The sequence below is a fragment of the Sylvia atricapilla genome, chromosome 15 (assembly GCF_009819655.1).
Source record: "Sylvia atricapilla isolate bSylAtr1 chromosome 15, bSylAtr1.pri, whole genome shotgun sequence".
Lineage (NCBI taxonomy): Eukaryota > Metazoa > Chordata > Aves > Passeriformes > Sylviidae > Sylvia > Sylvia atricapilla.
Genome location: NC_089154.1, coordinates 5,635,023 through 5,654,939, shown reverse-complemented (window position 1 = coordinate 5,654,939; position 19,917 = coordinate 5,635,023). Strand labels below are relative to the sequence as shown.

Sequence of the window (19,917 nt, the reverse complement as noted above, 5' to 3'; positions counted from 1 at the left end):
CCCGTCCCCGCATTGGCTCAGCCACCACGTGGATGTGTGAATGCCACACACTGCTCTGGCTGCCTGATGTCCCCTGTACCCTGGGTGGCCCATCTTTTTGGGTCATCAGGCATTTCCCTCAGAGCACGGGCTGGGAGCTGCAGCCATATGTCAGCAGCTGCTCAGCCCTTAAACCTCCCTATAATCTCAGGATTTAGCATCAAAGCAGGAGCTCTCACAGCAGAGACGTGCAGGGATCAGACTTAAAAGAAGTCGCTGAAGTAGGCTGGGGAAGAGTCTTTGCCAAGTAACATCTGTCTAAGACAGTTAACATTAAGCACCAAAAAAAAACCCCCAAAAAACAAACCAGTCAAACAAAAAACCCAATCTTTTTGTTTGCTTCTGTTTAATGAGGAGTGAGAGCTCTCTGTAGCCCAGTGTCTCATTTCACTTTCTCAACCAGGTCTTGCATAAGCCCATGTACTTACCTGATCTTTTCCTTCTCTTTCAAAACAGGCACGCCAGCCCAGCTGGCCTTTTGCTGACAGCTGTAGTGGCAATTTCCTACACAATTGCTGTGCTGTACGAGGGGTGAGTAGCTGTGCAGAACTGGAGAGCTTCTAATTATTTCTACCAGCTTTAACTCTCGAGGTTTCAGAGAACTGCACAAGTAGAGATGTTTTTTTCCAATTAATTCAGCAGAGAAGAAAGAAAACAGAGGATTATTTTTCAATTGTTTTGATAATGGGCAGATTCCACTCTGAAACTATTTGCTGGGTTCTAGGAACATTTGTGCATTTTTAAAATTTTTATCAAAATGAGGCCTTTTTTCCTTTTGAGTGCCAGATTCTGTCTATAGAAGAACAATAAGGAAGGCAGTGAGAGGACTCATTGTGTCTTCAGAAGAACCCCCTACAAGAAGCACTTGCATTTTGTAGTTCCTTGGATGGGCTTCTCTGCTGTTTTGCACCACAATAGCCCAGCCAGCAGCACAGGATGGAGCAGCACAGAATAACTCCCAGAAGTAGGAGTTGTACTTCAGCAGTGAAAGGTCTTTTGAATTTGCAAGGGAGGAGGAGATGCAGAGAGCCATGGTCTGCATGAGGGGGAGTCTGGGTGTGTGCTGAGCATCGTACTGCTCGGCACAGGGATGATCCTGCAGCTGCTCCACAGTCCAGAGAGGCTGAAACCAGCATTGCCACGGCACAGGAATTGTCAGGCTGTGCCAACCTGTGAAGGACAGATTTTGTAGGGCACAAAGGTGAGCACTCAGTAGCCTTGATTTTAATTCTTCCTCCCTTTTGCCCCTCTCTTTTGTCCCTGCCCCCTCTCTCCCCACATTCCCGTCCTCCCAACTACAGGCCTTTCACAGAGGAGATCTATCGCAGGAAGCAGAAGGGAGTGAAGAGCAAGTAGCCCCAGGTACGTTTGCTGATGGGAACATTTCAGGGGCTGCTTTTCTGGGCTCCCCCACACACGAGCCCCCCTGCCCAGTCCTGCCTTCCCTGGCTCCTCCAGAGCCCTTCCCACACTTCTCAAAGCATTTGAGCTTCAAGCCTCTGCAAAATCCCAGGCAGAGAGGCTTTTCACAGCAGCAGTTGTGTCCGCCTCCTGGCACCTGACCAGCAGCCCCCAAATTGTTTTGATTATACACTTGAGAATCAGTGCGAGGGAAAATTGCTGGGAAGCTTCGAGGCTCCAGGCTTAATCTGAATCAGGCAGAAAAAACCAACTATTGGCTATGGCAGGTGCTCCAGAGAGTGGCAGGGATGGTGTGAGAGGGCATGTGTGCCTGCTCATCCCCCAGGGAAATCAGGCATCCCTGCTGCAGCTGCTCCTTGCCTGAGCCAGGAACATTTCTGCCAGTGGGCTCACCCTAAAACCTCAGCCCAGGCTTGTTTGGGGGGCCCAAAGACTTCTCCAACAGCACAAGCTGCTGACCAGGCTCCTTTCCTGGGGGTTCATTGCCATCTTAGACCCTCCCAGTGCATTTGCCTGCTGGTTGTTGGAGAGTTGGGACAATCCCATGGCACTGCTGAGGTTTTGGCAGCACCGTAACTGCTGCTCTGACAGAGCACCAATGCAGTCCCCAATGGACTCTTGTCCCTTTGCCTTTTGCAGAGCACTCTTCTCTCGGGGACCTTGTGCCTCTCCGGTCCCCACACTGTCTGGTTTGCCCATTTTCCCTACTGAGATGTATCCTAGTAATTAACCCAGCAACCCTTAATGAGCCGACTGAGCTCCCTGCAGCACTGGAAGTGACCAGAAGAACAGCCTGAGCGTGGTGGCAGCTCCTTGAGGCCCCTGTCCCCAGGTCTCTGTCCAGGTCACTGCAGCTCCCAATGCTCTCCTGGGAGTGACACAGTTCAGGACCTCCCCACCTCTTCTCCCACACTGATTATTGGAGATCTGCAGGCAAAAAGGAATTCCCTTTGGACTGGAGGGAAAGCACAGTAATGATGGAAACACCGGGGGCCTTTCATAAGTGAGCTCTGAGCATATGGAAGCACCAGCTCCAGCGGATCCTGAAGATCATCTGAAGTTGCTGCCTAAGAGCCACGAGAAGCAGACAAAGCTCAGATGCAGCAATGGAGAGAGCTTGGGAGCCTCTGAGGACTGAAACACAGATGGAGAAGAAACGGGAAATTCCTGTGAGTTCAACAACAGCAGAACCTGCTGCAAACCCCAAACCCAACCCCTTCTTTTTTGGGAAAGGAACCTCTCCATCCACAGCTGCAGTTTCCCACCCGTGTAGAGCCCTGCAGTGTCTCCACACTATTGCAAAGGCTCTGAGAAAAGTGACTGAGAAGCACAGGAATGTGAATGTATGACCTAAACCACAGCCCAGGGGCATGGAGGGGCAGCAGCTATCCTTCAACATAGAGAAGACCCAGGGGAAGAATCAATCCCTGTCTGCACCTCACAGATATCCCACCCCTGGCCATGTTGATGCCCCAGCCTCTCCTTTTCCCTGGGTCCACATGAGGGTCCTGCTGCCTTTCCCACCATCCAGTGCCTTCCAGCTGTTTTTCACTGTCTTGCAGGGGCAGTGGGAGGGAGGGAAGAGAGGGAAAGGTTTGTTTCTGCCTTCCACACCATGAAGCAGCCAGGTACAAGATGTGCCCCTCCACCCCTTCCACCAGCCTCGGCATGACCCAGGATTGTCCAGTGCTGAATCCTGCCTTGAACAGAAAGACTCCAGAGGTGATGCTCCAGCCCCAGGCTCTGTTTTCACAGGTTCCCAGAGCAGTTTGAGAAATAAACTGTAAATGACCAAGCGAGCAGGTGCTGGAGAAGGGAGCTGTGCTGCTGCTGGCTCCCGTGTGAGCACTGGAATGTGGGGCCACATCTCAGCATCACATTGTCCCCTCCACAGAGGGTCCTCCCTCTTCCCAGTGTCACCTCCATGAAACGGTTCGGTTTCCTTTTGCTTTTACACGTTGTAATTAACTCACCCTCCTGGCATTGCTCAGCAGAATTAAAAGTGTTGGTCTGTTTTCAGTCCGGCCTCCATTTCCTCCGGAAGGGCTCACAAATGCCGTATTTGCGTTTCATCACTTCAGAACCATTACACATAGATTTATTTTTTTATTGCCGTGTCAACCACCTTCCTCTCAAAGATTTGGGCATAGTATTTTATTTTTAGATAAGTTTCCACATTCCCTTCACAGCTAATGTTTATAGACAGGCTAAACCGGTCCAGTACCCATAGCAACCATCGAGGAGACGATACATTGCATTATTCCGACAATTTATGTCAGAGTTGCCAGTCCTGGCTCAAAGTCTCTGATGTCAATAAACTTGGATTTGTTGATAAGCGAAATCAGTATTTACTGAAGAAGCACGTGCTCATACGGGAAGAATTATTCCTAACGAGAACACAGCGAGGGCTGTATTTGTGCCGTCTCGTTCCCAGTCTGGGACCATGTGTGCCTTTCCCAGTCCCTGCTGCAAGGCCAGAAGGGACCCCAGTTGTACCATTCCCCTCCCCAGCCACTATCAGCCTCCTAAAATGTGTGTCTGTCACCAGAAACCCATGGAGCTGCTTCCCATCCCATGCCCACAGCATCCCATGAGCACAGGGATTTGGTGCTGTGCTGGAGCTGGGTTCACAGACTCCTTCCCCCTTGATCTGCCATTTCCAGCCTTTCCCATTTCCCAGCCATTCAGTGGCAGCTTTGCATTGCACAAGGGTTTTTTTCTGGGGCGATGCCAGACACATCCCTGGTTTTAGTAGCTCTTCCTGCAGCAGCCAGCACGGATTAAACGTCTCTGCCTTCACAGAACTGGTTCTGGCTGCCATAAAGTTGGAGTTTGATGTTTTAGAGGCATCTGCTCTGCTCTTCCCTGAAGAGGGAAGGTGGGGAGCTGGAAGTTGATGTTCCAGCCCATCTCATGGGGTCTGAGCCCACCTTTCTCCCTGGGGCAGGGGCTGGCCTTGGCCAGGACCAGTCCCAGGTGTTGCTGTGCTGCTCCCTGGGGCTGCAGGGAGGGAAACACAGAGACAATATTATGCTGTTTTATGGTATTTAACAACAACAACAACAAGGGATTCCTCTCCAATTGCCTGATATTTCCAAGAATTTGAGATTACACAGGGAGGGGGTGAAACCTTCGTGCTGAGCACGAAACACTGGTGGTATTGCAGCTATTTCCCCTCTTCCTGGCTGCAGCTGGGACACATCCTGCATGGATGCAGGGATGGATCTGGTTGCCAGGATCAGAACGTGAGTCCTGCTGCTTCCAAAGGAGGGACCTGCACTGTGGGACCCCCAGGACCAGCTGGTTGCAGCCTCAGCTCTGCAGCAGCACAGGCAGGAGCATCCAGCTCTTGCAGAGACATCAAAGACCAAATGGGGTCCCTGGAAATGGGGTCATGGGGCCATTGTCATACCTTCATGCCTTCAAAATCCAGAATGGGGCTTTCTGGGCCCACTGGAGCTTGGCAGAGGGGTTGTTTGCAGCCTTGGGAATCGCTTCACGTGATGCTGTGTGCTGACGCCACAGATAACACTTTCTTTGAAGTTTGGCATAAATCTGCAGAGCAAATACCAGGAATGGAGAAGCTAGTTAAATCTCAACTCCTACCTGGCAGGGACAGTTGGGTCACCAAGTTCATCACTCTGTGCTGCCTCAGGTCACCCCATCCCACCACACAACCTCTGTGCCCACCCTCATGGAGGTTTTTCTCTGCGTGGCTTCCCCACACACATCTCCCTTCCATGGAACTGCGTGTGGTAATTCCTCGGGATGAGAGGATCACCTGCACAATAAACACCCCCAGCTATGGAGATGAGCTCCACGCTCACAGGGTGCTTCATGCAGGAGCACTTTGGGAGGTGGAGGCTGCATCCTCTGGTCCTTTCCCTGCTGGTGGTGACATCTAGGAGCAGGTACACATTCCCAAAGGCCTTTCTCTCCGTTGTGACCTCCGGTAACCCCGTGCCCGTGTTTGCTTTCGCCCAGGGAAGCTGAGCTGCCTCGCCCCAGGGACAGCCCCCGGCCCTTACATGGCAAACAAACAGAGAATAAACAGGGAATAAACACGTGGCGCAATCGGGGCAGCACGTGAGGCACTGGCAGCACTGGGAATTCGCCATTCCCGCCCGGCTCCTGCTTGCTGAGTCTGCACTCCGGCTGTTTGGGAAGGTGGCAGCAAATGAGGGGCTCAGGGCTCTGGTGAGGGCTCCCAAACCCATCCCAACACTGAGGCAGAACCTTGGCTTTTTTTGCCAGTGGTTGGGATTTGATGTAAAAGCAAAGATGAACTTTGAGTTTTGAGGGCAGTTTGGGCACTGCTTTATTGGGGATCCCTTAATCCAGAGAAGGTGGGCAGGGGACATGACAGAATTTATCTTTGCAGTGGAATAAACAGTCTGTTGTGTAGTGTAGGGAAAACAATCCGGACTTTAAATGCTCACAAAGCAATGGGGAGAATGCCCTGGTGGTAAACTATTCCCATGTGGGAAACCTTCAGTGCTGGAGCCCAAACAAATGCCTGGGGCAGGATGAGGATCCCAGGGCTGAGCTGCATGGCCTTTGCTGGCCGGTCCATGCTCAGGGATCTGGGATTCAGGCAGTTCCCAACTCATTGATGTCCAGGGAAAGCTTTGAAATTCCCCCCAGTGCTGAGAGAGCAGCAGCAGCACCCCATGCCCACTGTCCCCCTGCCCCTGGCATCACCCCTGTCAGAGACAGGGTGGAGAAGACTCCATCCAACCCAACCCAGCCCATTTCCACTCTCACTCCGGGGGTCCTTACGCACGGAGCTCCTGCCATGAGGCAGAGGACAAGTTACCAGGCTGTTTTCTTTAATTTTCACACTCAAAAGCTGTCCCGAGACAGCCCGGTGAGCTGTATCCTCCTTGGATCCTGTTTCAAAGGAAAAAAATGGTAGGAATGTGCTGCTTTTTCCATGTTGCGTTTTCTTGGGGAGGAACTGTTTACGGAGCACAGCTCCTTTCCCAGTCAGGGTCGCAGGAGGGCTCAGAGCTGCCCGAGCCCTGGGATGTTGTCGAGGCCAGGCTCTGCCTGCTGGGAGCCTCGAGGGTCCTGGATTTGGCCACTGGCTCAGCCTTTGCCCAGCTCAACTCCCCCAAATCCCAACCTCTCCACTCCTGCACTGGCCTCAGCCCCTCTGGACCTGCGGGAGCAGATGTGGGGCCTGACAGGAAACATTTCCAGGCTCTGAGCCCTCAGCACAGCTACTCCTCCCTCTGCCAGCCCCTGCCTGGCTCCCTGCCTCCTCCCGGGCTTTAATTTCTGTCCTGCCAACCCTGCCAACCATTGCTATTTCCATGGGAACCTTCCTGAAATCCACAGCAATGCATCCACTGGGGTCACCAAGCCTCCCTCTCCCCTGTGCCTTGCATTCCAAGCCCAGTCACTGCCTATCTCCAGTTACAGGTGACATTTCTCTCAGATCCCAGAAAAGAGGAAGGCAACTCTGCTCTTTGGAAGGGAGCAGAAGGCGCTGGAGTTTGGGGACACATCCAGGACATGGAGACACCTTTGTTCGTGCTGGCAGGATGTTGCATGACCTGTGGGCAAGAGGATGGGATGAAAGGAGATGGAAACTCCTGGGAGCAGGAGATTTCCAGGGTGCTCCTGGCTCAGAGCTGCATCCCACTGAGCACAGGGATGGTGTCTTGAGGGACCTCTTGCCACTCCTTGCCTGGATAACTCCAGCAACTGGGGATTTGAGACATCTCAGGCTTCCAGATTCTCTGTTAATCAAATCCCAAGTGCTAAAAGGAATCATGAGACATGAAAAGTGTTGCTAAAGAAGCAGGGGGTGGGGGAGGGAAACAAATAAAGCCACCCCCTGGTCCCCAGAGAAGAAGCAGCTTCTGCATCATATCTCATCTGGGAAAAATTATATTTTGGGAATTACGTGCTGCTTCTGAAAAGCCTTAAAGAGATTTAATAAAATGAGACAAGCTAATAATATAGGGAATGAATAGCAACCCTGGATGCTGCATCTTGATTTAATCAGATGCTTTTCCTCAGGGGGACAAGAAAAAACTATGGCTAAAGCCTCCCTTCCCTTCCCTCCCCAGCTGCTCTCCTCTTCCTCTGGCCATTCACTCCTTCTCCCACCCCAGGGGAGCAGCCAGGGCAGGATTTGGGGTCCCACAAGTCCCTGCTGCTCACCAGCAGCTGCTGGGAAATGCACAGCCCACGCTGGTTCTTTGGGAGCAGGGTAAGGAGCCGGACTCCAGTTTGCTGTACAGCCCCCAGGGAGAGGGGCCCTTTCCAAAGAACAGTCCTGGGGAACAAGCAGGAACTGGGCTTGGCTCCATGTGCGTGGTTGCTCCAGAGCCCGGGAATGCTGTGTGCTGCTGCCCAGGGGATGAGCCCTCGGTAGGATGTGAAGCATCTTAACGGTGATGATAAAGAGCTCCTGTAGGATGTGCCTCTCTCCGTGGCCTGGGACAGCTGCAGGGTCCGCGTGTGCCAGGTGGGAAGGGCACGAATGGCTCTCCCAGTCCTGTTTCACCGCTCGGACCCGCAGGACCCAGCCGTGAACCGAGGCCAGCCCAGCCCCGGGGGGATGATCCTTCCCAGCTCCGCAGCACACTCAGAAACCAAACTCATGTTCTGATGTAATTGTCCTTTTCCAAGTATCCCCGGCTCGCCTGTCCCTGTGCTGGGCACCCCGGTGCCGCTCCTGCTTCCTGGAACATTTTGCTTCCTACATTTTTGCCGTGGTGCTGCTGCTGTGAGCTGTGTTTTGCTGCTGCACAGTTCGTCCAAGCCTGGCCCTGGGGAGCCGCGTGTTCTGTCGCCGGGATGTTTGTGTGACTTTCGTGGAATTTCCTTTCCTCAGCCACTTGCTCGCGGACACAGGGTGGGTTTTGCTGGCTGGCAGGTGGCTGGTAAACCGAGGAGGGTGAAAATAGGGAGGGAAATAGCAAGGAAACAAGGATTGATCTGTGCTGAAGGTGATTCCATTAAAGGTGTCGCTGGGGTTCGTGCAGAGCATCCTGCCTCCGGCTCTGGCTGTGCTGAGCTGCTGCATGAAAGGGATTCTATCCTCCAAAACCTGACGAGGAGCAAAACATCCCACAAATAGCAGGGGCAAACTCTGGCAGCCGTGGGGGAGATGCCCTTTTACCTGACTCTTCTTAAGCCTTGGGCTATTTGCAGTCAGGTCAGAAATAGGTGGTGATTTGTAAAAGAGTCATAACCGTGGGAAGGCTTTGCCTTGCAGCGAGGTGGATCCTTTATCATCAATCACTGGCAGTGGTTCCCAGCAAATGTGCTTTGCTCCTGCAGGAGATGAGTTTCTAGATGAGCCTGGGAGGACTCAGCTAATGCTGTGTAATGCTCCCTGCTCGGGCTCTGCGTGACTCCATGAGGAGCTGGGCTCTGGGATGGCACAGGCAGTTCCCACGTCCTCTTCTTTGGGAGCTCCCACAACCACGAGCTCTCCTCCACCCACCCCAGGTCCCTGACATCCTGTCCTTGCTGTCAGGGGGTCCCTGGCTCAAGTCCCACTCCACCAAGCCCACAGGATCCCAGTGCACATCTGTCTCCTGGCGTGCTCTGCCCAAAGAACTGTTTAGAAGGAGCAAATGGATTTTTTTCCTGTCAGTCAGGAGCAGTTTTCAAGCAGGCTATTTTTACCTGTTCCTGACTCTATTAATAGTTGTACGGCCAACAATAAATGCTGATCGGGATATTTGATTTGTCTGTCCTCCAGAGGTTGCCACTTCCTATTCCCCCTGTTGTTTTCCATCAACCACTTCAATTAAATGATCTTTTTGTTATTTGGGGTGATGCATTTGGGCTTTGTGTTCAGCTATTAAACTTCGCTGTCTCGCACACAGATGAATAAACACAGGAAACTGTCCCACTTTCTCTCCTCCAAGTGTCCTTGTGCCTCCGGGCAGGATGTTTCCCTGCAGGCAGAGACAGGCTTGTACAGGGCTGTTAAGTTGCTGCTCCCTTCCAGACAATCACAGACAACTACAATCCCTCCACGAACCTTCCGAGAGTGTTTAAATTAATATCTAAGGGTGACACCACACTCAGGGGAAGATGAGAAGCTCAACACCATCCGTTTTCCAAGAGTTGCTGATGAAAAGCACTGCTCTACCCCAGTCTGTGTGTTCTGGCTGTCCCTGAGTTCCCTCTTGATGTTATAGGTGAGGCTTCTGCTGCCCCAAACTTTATTAAAGCATCATCTTTTTGCTGATTTTTTTCCCTTGGTACAGTTTTTTTTTAAATGTGTTGTATTGCATTGTATTTTTATCATAGAACAGATTGGGTTGGAAGGGACCTTAAAGCTTATCTTGTACCACTCCTTGCCATGGGCAGGGACACCTTTCTCCAGACCAGGTTGCTCCAAGTCCTGCCCTACCTGGCCTTGGACACTTCCCGCAACGAGTGCAGCCATTCTGGGCAACCTATTCCAGTGCCTCACCGCCCTCAGAGGGAAGAATTTCTTCCCAATATCCCATCTAATTCTGCCATCTGTTAGTGTGAAGCCATTCTCCCTTGTCCAAAGTTCCTCTTCAGCTGTCTTGGAGTATATTTAGGCACTGGGAAAGGGCTCTAAGGTCTCTCCGGAGCCCTCTATTTCCCAGCTGACCATTCCCAGCTCTCCCATTCCGATTCCCGTTCCCCTTCCCGGCCCTGCTCGCGCTGCCGCCGGCCGGACTCTCGCCTGTCCCCTAGCGGGGAGAACCGGCGCTGCAGCGGCACCGCGATCGGGACCGGCACCGGGACAGGGACAGGAACCGGGACCAGAATCAGGGTCGAGGACGGGGTCAAGGAAAGCCGCCGTCCTAAGAGCCTCCATCAAGGTGTCACCGCACAGCCCCCAGCCCGCGCCGCATCCCCTGGTGGGACCGAGACTTCTCTCTGCTCCCGACTCCGGGCACCGGAGCTCGCCCCGAACCGGGTCTTTTCTCCGGTCCTCCGGTCCATCGGGCAAGTGTAAACCGGAGCAAAACCAAGGCTGGGAGTGGCGTGGGACCCTCAGCACCCCCCGCCCCAGGTTTCTGCAGCTCAGGGTCACCCCACTCCCCGAAGCTCGGGAGTCCCGAGCCGGCTGCCCGGGAGTCCCCCGCCGGGAGCCTGCACCGGGCTGAGAACGGGACGGGTACAAAGCACAGGGACTCCGTGCTGAGATGCAAAGAGATCTGTTTGTAAACGGGACAGTGACAGGCACCGGGAGCGCGAGCGGGTCTGCGAACGAGAGTTCGAAGCACCCGAGTTCCAACCGGGCTGCGAACGGGACCGGGCTGTGAATCTCCGGGAGCGCAAACCGGGATGGGAACGGGATCTGTCTGCGCACCCCCGGGAATGCGAACCGGGGTGGGGAAGGGACCGGGCTGCGCAGCAGCGGGAGTGCGAGCGGGGCTGCGAACGGGACAGGGCTGCCAAACACTCGGAGACCCAACGGGGCTGTGAACGGGATTAGGCAACCGAGCCGCAGGCGTGCGAGCGGGGCTGCGGACGGGAGCGCTGTGCGGAGCCGGAGCCCGGCGGGGGGCGCGGGCCGGGCCGGGCGCGGAGCCGGGCGCTGACTCAGCCGCCGCCGCCCCGGGCCGTGACGCGCCGAGGGGCGGTCGCTGCCGGCTCCATATAACGCGGCGGCCGCCGTGCAGAGCTCACACCGACCCTTCTTGAGAGGGAAGAGGGGCTGAGCAGCCGGACAGGCAGCGCCTTCCTCCTTCTCCTCCTCTCCTTCTCGGCGCAAGCTGCGCTTTTGCCGGCGTCAATGAAACTGGCAGCGATGATCAAGAAGATGTGTCCAAGCGAGGCCGAGCTGAGCATCCCCGCCAAGAACTGCTACCGCATGGTCATCCTGGGCTCCTCCAAGGTGGGCAAGACGGCCATCGTCTCGCGCTTCCTCACCGGCCGCTTCGAGGAGCAGTACACGCCCACCATCGAGGACTTCCACCGCAAGTTCTACAGCATCCGTGGTGAGGTGTACCAGCTCGACATCCTGGACACCTCGGGCAACCACCCCTTCCCAGCCATGCGCCGCCTCTCCATCCTCACAGGTACTTGTCAGGAGGTCCCTCTGCCAGATTCCTGCTCGGTTTGGGGATTCTTTTGCAGTCCAGGGAGGAGGGAGATTCGGTTTTGTGTGTTCAAGTGGTTGGGCAGCTCTTCTTGGTGAAGGATGCAGGACCTAGGTGCTGCCTGGTCCTTCTTTCTCCAAGCCTCTGCTTGGCTTAGGAGTGGGTGTCTCGGTGTCCCCATCCCTGCAATCGTCCCACAATCTCTCTTTGTCCCCAGGAGACGTGTTCATCCTTGTGTTCAGCCTGGACAACCGAGACTCCTTCGAGGAGGTGCAGCGCCTGAAGCAGCAAATCCTGGAGACCAAGTCGTGCCTGAAGAACAAAACCAAGGAGAACATAGAGGTGCCCCTGGTCATCTGCGGCAACAAGGGCGACCGGGACTTTTACCGGGAGGTGCAGCCCCGGGAGATCGAGCAGCTGGTAGGAGGGGACCCCAAAAAATGTGCCTACTTCGAGATCTCAGCCAAGAGGAACAGCAGCCTGGACCAGATGTTCCAGGCGCTCTTCGCCATGGCCAAGCTGCCCAGCGAGATGAGCCCCGACCTGCACCGCAAGGTCTCGGTCCAGTACTGCGACATCCTGCACAAGAAGGCGCTGAAAGGCAAAAAGCTGCTGAAGGAGGGGGGCCGGGGCGGCACGGAGGAGGCGTACGGCATCGTGGCCCCCTTCGCCCGGCGGCCCAGCGTGCACAGCGACCTCATGTACATCCGGGAGAAAGCCATCGGCGGCGGGCACGGCAAGGAGAAGGACCGCTGCGTGATCAGCTAGGAGCCCCCGCTCACCACGGGGAGGAAGGAAGGAGAGAAGGAAAGGAAGGGGGAAAAGATGCTCGTTTCCGAAATGACTTTGGACAGGCGCCCACCCGGGCAGAAAGGGTGTCGCCTCTCCCCCAGCCTCCCTCCTCCCGCTTTCATCATGCGCCTCCCTGGAGGGTGCAGTTTTGGGAGCGAGGGATGCGAAGGGGGAGGCTTTGGAGGGCAGGAGGGGGTGTCACTGGAAACAGCCTCCTCCTCTGGGCAAAGAGACAGGGAAAGAAAGGGTGAGCTGCTGGGCAGCCAGGTGGGAGGATGAGTGTGGAGGGCACAGACCTTGGTGTTTCTTTCCCTCCCAAACCACCCAGCCTCAGGCACTGCCCTCAGGATGGAGGGCAGGGGCCTGCCAGCACCTGCCTGGGGTTTTGGGGTTGGTTCTTGGTTTGTTGTTTTTTTTTTTTTTTTTTTTTTCAAACTTGAGAAGCTGTGCACGGACTTTGGCTCTGTGTTGTGTGTTCATCTGTGTCTGCAAAACACATGCAGAAGACACTTCTAAGCTGTTGCAAAGACATTGCGGAGTTAGAGCCCCGATGGACCAAAAATATGACTCTTGTTTACATTTGTCTTGTTTGATTTGCAAGATTTGGGGGTGGGGGGGGTGGGGGGAGCGGGAAGGGTTTTACAAAATAAAACAATAGGCACTTTATGTAGGTATTGTTTGTCATTGACATGAACAAAAAAAAAAATCTTCAAGTGTTTCTACCGTGGGTGAAACTTGATGTTTTATTTTTTCTACAAATTAATAAAATCTTTTAAAAAAATCACCCCTGTGGGTTTGCTTTGCTTCCTTGCCCCGTCCCATAGCAGAGCCTGCTAAACAGAAGGCCTGAGCTCTGAGGTGGCAAAACCAGCCTCCCACTGGAGCCCCGGATTGCCCCATTTTCTCCGACTCCCAGTGCAAAGGTTCCCGCCTCTGCAAGCCGCCGGGTTTTTGCCACACAGGGTAACGAGGGGCCAGGCGGGGAGTTACTCACTCCAACGGGTCACTGAGCCAGCAGCACTCTTTCCTCACTCCACTACGCCGAGTGACGGTGCTGCCAGTCCCACGACACGGCGGGCAGCGGCGTGTCACCGCCTGCAGTCACCCAGCAAACTGACATCACTTCGTTATAAAGAGCTGATTGTGTTTCATGCTCTTTGCCGATTAACTAAGCACCCTTTAATGATGTCAACACAGACTGATTCATTGGCACCCCAGCTGGGATATTGTTTTTACTCTGCAATATGAGTAGAGGAAGTACTTTGCTCGAAAGGTCACCTTTACATCTGATGGTTTTTAATCTCTTCCCAATAACAAGTTGCAGTAATCATTGCTAGAAGTGAAAGGGAAACAGGTTGACTCTTCAAAGAGCTTTTCCCAGCTCCAGCTTCTCCCCAAGCTCATTTTCAACCTCTGCTTCTCCCTCATGCAGCAGCACAGATCTGTGTTTAGTACAGGTTAATGGCAAAAAAAATCATATTGAAGCCACAAAACAACGGTGGGGGGCGAAACTGCAAAGCAAACCATCTGAGTTTCACTTGAAACTTGGATTCAAGTTGACAGAGTTAACTTGTTCCTGAACTAAGTGCCAGACATTTATTTGGCAACAAGTTATTTCTTCCAGCTCTGCCTATGCCTGATTTCGCAGGAACAGCAACTGGCAAAAGAATGGAAAACATCGTCCAGGCATGAGACACAGGAATTTATTGAGCTGGGACAGGCAATCACTGGTGAAAAGGTAATTTCAGTAATAAAAAATGTGTACATTGTGCTTTGTTTATCTCGGTGTTCTGCTTTACTCAGAGTTTACACACTGGCACCTTCCCAAAGAAGGTACTAGTACAGTATCTCAGTGAGGACGGAGTAAATCTCAGAGCCACAGGTGAGTTACAACCGTCTCACTGAGCAGAATTACCTGTTCCAGCTGCTCAAATGTTTGTGATTGTGGGAAGCCCCTGGATGTGGAACTTACCTGTCCTGCTGAGCCTGACTTTAGTATGGAGTAACTAAAAGCTTTTATCATTTATGCTCTTTGTTTTGATTGTTGTCCTTCCGCTAAGAGGGAAAGACATTGGAGTTGGGCCCAGGATCCCATGTGCTGCCAACATCCTGCCCCTGCTCTGCCCACATCCACTAACTGAACACAAAAGAGGGGCAGTTTGGAATTTATAAATCTTTATTTGATTCATCTCAGATACAACCACCAATTGTTTAAAAAGAAATACAGAAGTAATTGAAAGCAACCACTCCTCTTCCAACATACAGGGAATGGAAAGCGTACCAGAGACTTTCCAGGAGCAGGGCCAAACTCCCCTCTTATGTTCCCTTTTGATGTTTGGCCATTTTTAAGCTAAAAAAAAAAAATAAGCAGAAATGCCCGCTTTTTCACCAGCAGGTACTTTGACCCTTAATGAGGAGAAAGCAAAATGTCTCCTGCTTGTTTGAATGTAAAAAGGAAGAACCCCACCCAGAGAGAAAACAGGAGATGGGATATATAAGTGCACAGTCCTGCAGCTGATCAAGGGAACGTGCTGCTGCTGTTGTCCCAGGAGAGCACACGGTGTCCTGGCTCAGTGTCACACACCCCTGATCCACACAGGCACAACACCACAGCTCTGTAACCACAAAACCTAAAGGAAGAAACGACAACTTCTGCCACCCTGTTCAGCCTGGGCAGGAGGTATCTCAGACCTGGAGAGTGGAGCTGTGTCTTTCCTACTCCTTGGGGATTTCAAACATGCAAAGGCTCTTGTACTTCTGCAGCAGCTCATTTTTGGTCCGGACCTGCTCCCGCAGGTTCTGCAGCTGCTGCTGCTGCTGCTCTGGGCTCACCCCGATGCCAGGCATGGAGCTGATCAGCTTCCTCATCTCCTGGAACTTGTTCTTGAGCTCATTCAGTACCTGGTGAACATCCTGGCTGTCCTTATCCATGCTGCAGAGGAGAGAAAACCAAGACACTGTGAATTCTCCTATTGAAAATGCTGTAATTTCCAATATGACCAGGGTTTAAACTGGAATTCACTGGGAAAACTGCTCTTGGTATCTAGCTACACACACCTGATTCACCTATCCAAATAAAATGACACAGATGTATATGGACTGGGTAGCTTAGGGGCAAACCAGTTTCCTGCAAATCTCCAGCACACAATCCAATCACCTCAGGATGCATTAATCAGGTTAGGAGCTGCTCTGCAGCTTTCAAACATCACCCTGGAGCAGGCTAAATTCTCCCTCTGAACTCCTGTACCTCTCTTTGAGGAAGGTAAGATTGCATATGTGTTGTGTGTAGTCACCTGGAAAAAAAGATCTCAGTCTCACCCATGACCTGTTGCTGCTGTAATACAAAAAAAAATCAATGTAGTCAAACAGCTTGACAGCAGAAAACAGAAACTGTTCCCGAAAGTATCAGAGAGTGTCCAAAGGCAGAGAAAATGGTACTTGGGAGCTTTAAAAGAAGTCTCTGGGGATTTATACTTAATAAAAGAGAAGCAGTGGGTTTTTTTTGGGTTGATTTGGGGCGGGTTTTTTTAAGAGCAGCAGAATTGGCTCTGCAGCCAGCTCTGTGCTTTTCAAGGCTCAGTGTTGTCTGAGGCAGCGTCTGCCCTTGAACCCTCATTAGTATCTGACTCAGCTTTGTTAGCACCAGCAAGAAGTTTTACTGATTCCAGGCAAAAGCAAGTCCCCGCTTCCAGGCTGCCTGTTAATAGGGAGAGCAGGATTCTAATGGTCTTTGAAAAACTGGGAGCCTGTTCAATAGCCAGACCTAAAAATAAATCTGCTTGGCATGACCAGGGCAGAGAGGTGCTCGATTATAACTTTGGGGAATCGTGACATGGCTGAGAGCAAAACTTTTAAGCAGATGGCTGCCGCTTGCTTCAAAAGCCTGTTGGAACAAAATATTCATTATTCCCTTCTAAATAAAACTGCAGCTGGTACTATAATGTCTCCCCATTATGCAGGCACTCAGGGCCAGGTCGGCAGTGGAAAAATACAGAAACACACACAACCAACCCCGTGGCACATCTGGGGAAGGATGGGGTGACACTGCCTTTCATTCACCACAGCTGCAGGCTGGCTTTGACAGAGGTGTCCTCCCTACATCTCACCCCCTTCCCCACTCAAAGAGAACTGACAGCTGCCTGTTGCCTGATTGATCCAAAGGGATAAATATTTCAGTGTTGGTGGGTTTTTTCTTTTCCTGATGGGTAGTTTTCCTGCTGAAAGCGATTCTCTGTTTAGGGGCATGGAGAGGTGGGAGTGGGAAGGTGTGGGAAGAGCCTGCAGCTCCCTGCACTAACACAGGATTCAACACAGCATCCAAACACAGCCTGTGCTGATGGACTGGGCACAAAACTTGCCTTAAGGCACAGTGCTCTTCACCACATCAGCACAACCCATCATCAGTGAAACCACAATGGGACCTCAGCAGTGATGCCATTGACTGTACAAGGCTGAAAATATCAGCAGACCCTGTTTAGGAAAACTTTTTTCCAAACAACAGGAAACAGCACCCGTCCTTGAATGTCAGCAAATTTACGCCATACACTCTCACTCCAGAGCACAGAGTCACCTTGGAGATGCGTCTTCACGGCTGAGTCAGTGTCAGAACAGCAGGGCTGGGCTCTGCCACTCGAGGCAGTGTTAGAGGACAGCCCGTTTGCCATCTGCCAGGGACAGGAGCCACAACATCCCACCGCTGGCCGCCGCGGTGCCACCTTTCTGCCACACTGTTCAGCACCTACGTCGGCCCGAGCCGCCCTGGAAACGCCCCACGCGAAGCCAAGGGAGGGAGCTGGGCAGCAGGAGGGGGTGGCTCGGTGGGACAGGGCTCAAGATATCCCCAGGACTGTCATCTGTGAGTCACTACAACCTGACCAGTGACACATCACAAGCTGGGAGGTCTCAGCCCGTGGCTACTGCCCACTTTGGTGGTGTACACGCACGCACCTGGCAGGATTTAGCCTCACTCTGTGGTCTGCACAGATCAGAGAGAATCAAGGTCGGGGGCAACTTGATGGCCTACACCAAGCACAATGGGGAAACTGAGTGAAATTACAGTTGTTTGTGTTCTCATGCCCATTCTGGTGTGAGACTGGTGTGTTGAAGATTCATTCCCATGGATTGGGCTGCTTGGGCTGCAGAGCCATTAAGGATGAACCTCCCTCACCTTTCACACATGTTTGCTCCAAGTGAAACATCAGCAGGACACAAATCAGCTCCTCAATGAGTGCACAGGAAGAGGGCAGGAAGAAAGTAATTCATGCTTCCCATGCCTACTGCCTCACCCTGCAGTGTGCCCAGGTAAGAGCACAGAGCCTGCCTGGATAGATTTCCATGGCAGATATATCCCCTTTCTGGGAATTCAGATGACTATCTCTGGAGGGGTTACCCCAGACCAGAAACATGTCAGTTCTCAGGACCCTTGTACCAACACCTTTCACCTCTACAGTGCTTATCTTGAGCTGGGAAGAGAACAGTGTATGTCCCACTGAGGAAGCCATGCTCCTTTTTACAATTGCCCAGAAATGGGCTGCTTTCCTGACGCACTGCCTGTACTTTCTGAGGCTGTTATCAGCCAAAGAGCACAATTCTCTGGAGCAATAACCCAGCGGACACACAGTGCTCCTGCTCTGGGGTTAGTGTGGGGCAGTGTACCTGAGCCATGGGAGCACTTGCACTGCTTAGGTGACCCAGACACCACCCAGGTACTGGCATGACTCAGAGTGGAGATGCACTTGGTGCTGCACTAGCTCCCTCCAACACTCTTCCTAGGAACTCCAGCTGAGAGAGAAAGGGCAAAGGAGATGCTGGGAGGATGGAGTGCATCATTAGAGGGGTGACCCCTTTGCCCTGCTACCTGTTCGGGACATCCTGGGGAAATGAGGCTGGGAGAGCATCACTTGAGGGAGCATCCAATAGCCCAGCTCCCTGTTCAAGGCATTATGATAATGCTAAGGATGAGAAAACAACTTAGAGGGAACCCCATAACTCTGCTCCCCGTCCAGGGCATCCCACAGATGCTATGGTTGGCAGAACATCACTCGAGGTGGAACTCCATTGCCCTGTTCCCGTCCAGAGCATCCTGGGGATGCCGGGAGCCGGGCGAGCATCACTAGAGGGGGCATCCCATTGCCTCACTCCCTATCCGGGGCATCCCCGAGGATGCTGTGCCTGGGAGAACATCACTGCCGAGGGCACCCCTTGGCCCTGCTCCTCACGCAGGCCCCCCGGGGGCTCCGGTGTGAGGCGGCACCGTCCGAGCGGGGCGGCTGCGGCAGGGCCGCGGTGGCCGGCGGGGCGGGGGATGGCGGTGGCCGTGCCCGCCGTTACCATTTGATGATGTCGTGGACGAGCGGCAGGAAGGAGAACTCCTCCTGCGCGGGCGGCAGCGGCGGCGGCTTCTGCTCGGCGGGCGGCTCCGGCGGCGGCGGCTCCTCGGCGGCGCGGCCCGCGGGCCCGGACGCCATGGCGGGCCCGGCAGTGACGGAGCGGGGCGGGCCCGGCCTGGCCCCGCCTCACGGCCGCCGAGCCGGGGGCCGGGGCCCTCAGCCAGCCGGGAGCCGGGCCCCGCGGAGGGCTGGGCGCTGCGGCCGTGCCCTGCGATCCCGCTGAGAGCCCAGCGATCCCCCCGAGACTTCCAGTGATCCCTCCAAATGCGCAGTGATCGCAAATCCACAGTGATCCCGCTTGTGCCCCCGTGATCCCCCTGCACTCTGCCCGTGATCTTCCTTGAGACCCACAGTGATCCCTCCTCAAACACCCGGTGATCCGCCTGAGAGCCCCAGTGATCCCCCTGAGAGCCCCAGTGATCCCTCCTGAAACCTCCAGTGATCCCCCTGAGACCCACAGTGATCCCCCTGAGACCCCCCAGTGATCCTCCCTGAGAGCCCCAGTGATCCCTCCTGAAACCTCCAGTGATCCCCCTGAGACCCCCAGTGATCCTCCTTGAGACCCACAGTGATCCCTCCTGAAACACTCGGTGATCCCCCTGAGACCTCCCAGTGATCCTCCCTGAGAGCCCCAGTGATCCTCCCTGAGAGCCCCAGTGATCCCCCTCAGACCCCCAGTGATCCTCCCTGAGAGCCCCAGTGATCCCTCCCCAAGCCCCCCGTATTGCTTCCCCCTACACCCCCCAGTGATCCCCGCTAGACCCCTCAGCGATCCCCAGGGATGCTCCCATTACACCTCCCCAGTGATCCCATCCGAGCCCCACGCAGGACTGGAGGAAGGAGAGATTGTGGAGACCCTCGCCCCAAGGGCAGGGTGAGAAGAAGGGGTGCCAGGAACCATCCAGGTGTCCCAGGAGCCATTCAGGGAGCCCATGAACCATCCAGAGATCCCAGAAAACATCCGTGTGTGCCAGTAACCGTGCAGGGATTACAGGAGCCATCCAGGGATCCCAGGAAGCACCCAGCAGTCCCAGCAGCTATCCCTAGGCTGCTCGTGGCTCCCAGCCCCTCGGCACGCTTGGACTTGTGTCCCAAGTCTCTATATATCCCTCTCTTTCAAGCCAAATCTGAGGGGGAAAAGTGCATTATTCTGTGTAAACAACCACAACAGGGTTACGCTGTCTCTTATATCCCAGCTTTCCACCATGTTTTTTTGGTTT

The 19,917-nt window shown here is 53.7% G+C and overlaps 3 protein-coding genes across 5 annotated transcripts in view; 2 read left to right on the top strand and 1 right to left on the bottom strand.

The window, feature by feature from the left end:
- The window catches only part of PEMT (phosphatidylethanolamine N-methyltransferase), a 41,913-nt gene extending 38,433 nt beyond the window's left edge, over positions 1-3,480 (top strand). For both annotated transcript variants that reach the window (XM_066329818.1, XM_066329819.1), the window contains exons 6-8: positions 496-570; positions 1,341-1,401; positions 2,101-3,480. In XM_066329818.1, the coding sequence (XP_066185915.1) occupies positions 496-570; positions 1,341-1,395 (130 nt within the window). In that variant the 3' untranslated portion in view covers positions 1,396-1,401; positions 2,101-3,480. The remainder of the gene's footprint in view (positions 1-495; positions 571-1,340; positions 1,402-2,100) is intronic.
- A 7,626-nt stretch (positions 3,481-11,106) lies between these two features.
- Positions 11,107-13,092, top strand: RASD1 (ras related dexamethasone induced 1). Of its 2 annotated transcripts, none has more exons than XM_066329848.1 (2): positions 11,107-11,495; positions 11,805-13,092. In XM_066329848.1, exons 1-2 carry the CDS (start codon positions 11,210-11,212, stop codon positions 12,557-12,559), a joined length of 1,041 nt encoding a protein of 346 aa, XP_066185945.1. In that variant the 5' UTR covers positions 11,107-11,209; the 3' UTR covers positions 12,560-13,092. The 2 variants fall into 2 exon arrangements, with proteins under 2 accessions (XP_066185945.1, XP_066185944.1); XM_066329847.1 differs by having other exon boundaries at positions 11,734-12,411.
- A 1,374-nt stretch (positions 13,093-14,466) lies between these two features.
- Positions 14,467-18,785, bottom strand: MED9 (mediator complex subunit 9). The gene is made up of 2 exons (XM_066329817.1): positions 18,639-18,785; positions 14,467-15,240 (listed from the first exon to the last, which is right to left on the bottom strand). The coding sequence occupies exons 1-2, from the start codon at positions 18,773-18,775 to the stop codon at positions 15,024-15,026; spliced, it is 354 nt and encodes a 117-aa protein (XP_066185914.1). The 5' UTR covers positions 18,776-18,785; the 3' UTR covers positions 14,467-15,023.
- Positions 18,786-19,917: the final 1,132 nt, after the last annotated feature.

What these genes read in the sequence shown, in the direction of transcription:
- RASD1 (XM_066329848.1), top strand. Translation starts at nt 11,210, where the DNA reads ATGAAACTGGCAGCGATGATCAAGAAGATGTGTCCAAGCGAGGCCGAG. An exon ending in CCGCCTCTCCATCCTCACAG is followed by an intron (nt 11,496 to 11,804) that starts GTACTTGTCAGG and finishes CGCCTGAAGCAG; the next exon opens with CAAATCCTGGAGACCAAGTC.
- MED9 (XM_066329817.1), bottom strand. Translation starts at nt 18,775, where the DNA reads ATGGCGTCCGGGCCCGCGGGCCGCGCCGCCGAGGAGCCGCCGCCGCCG. An exon ending in GTCCACGACATCATCAAATG is followed by an intron (nt 15,241 to 18,638) that starts GTAACGGCGGGC and finishes TCTCCTCTGCAG; the next exon opens with CATGGATAAGGACAGCCAGG.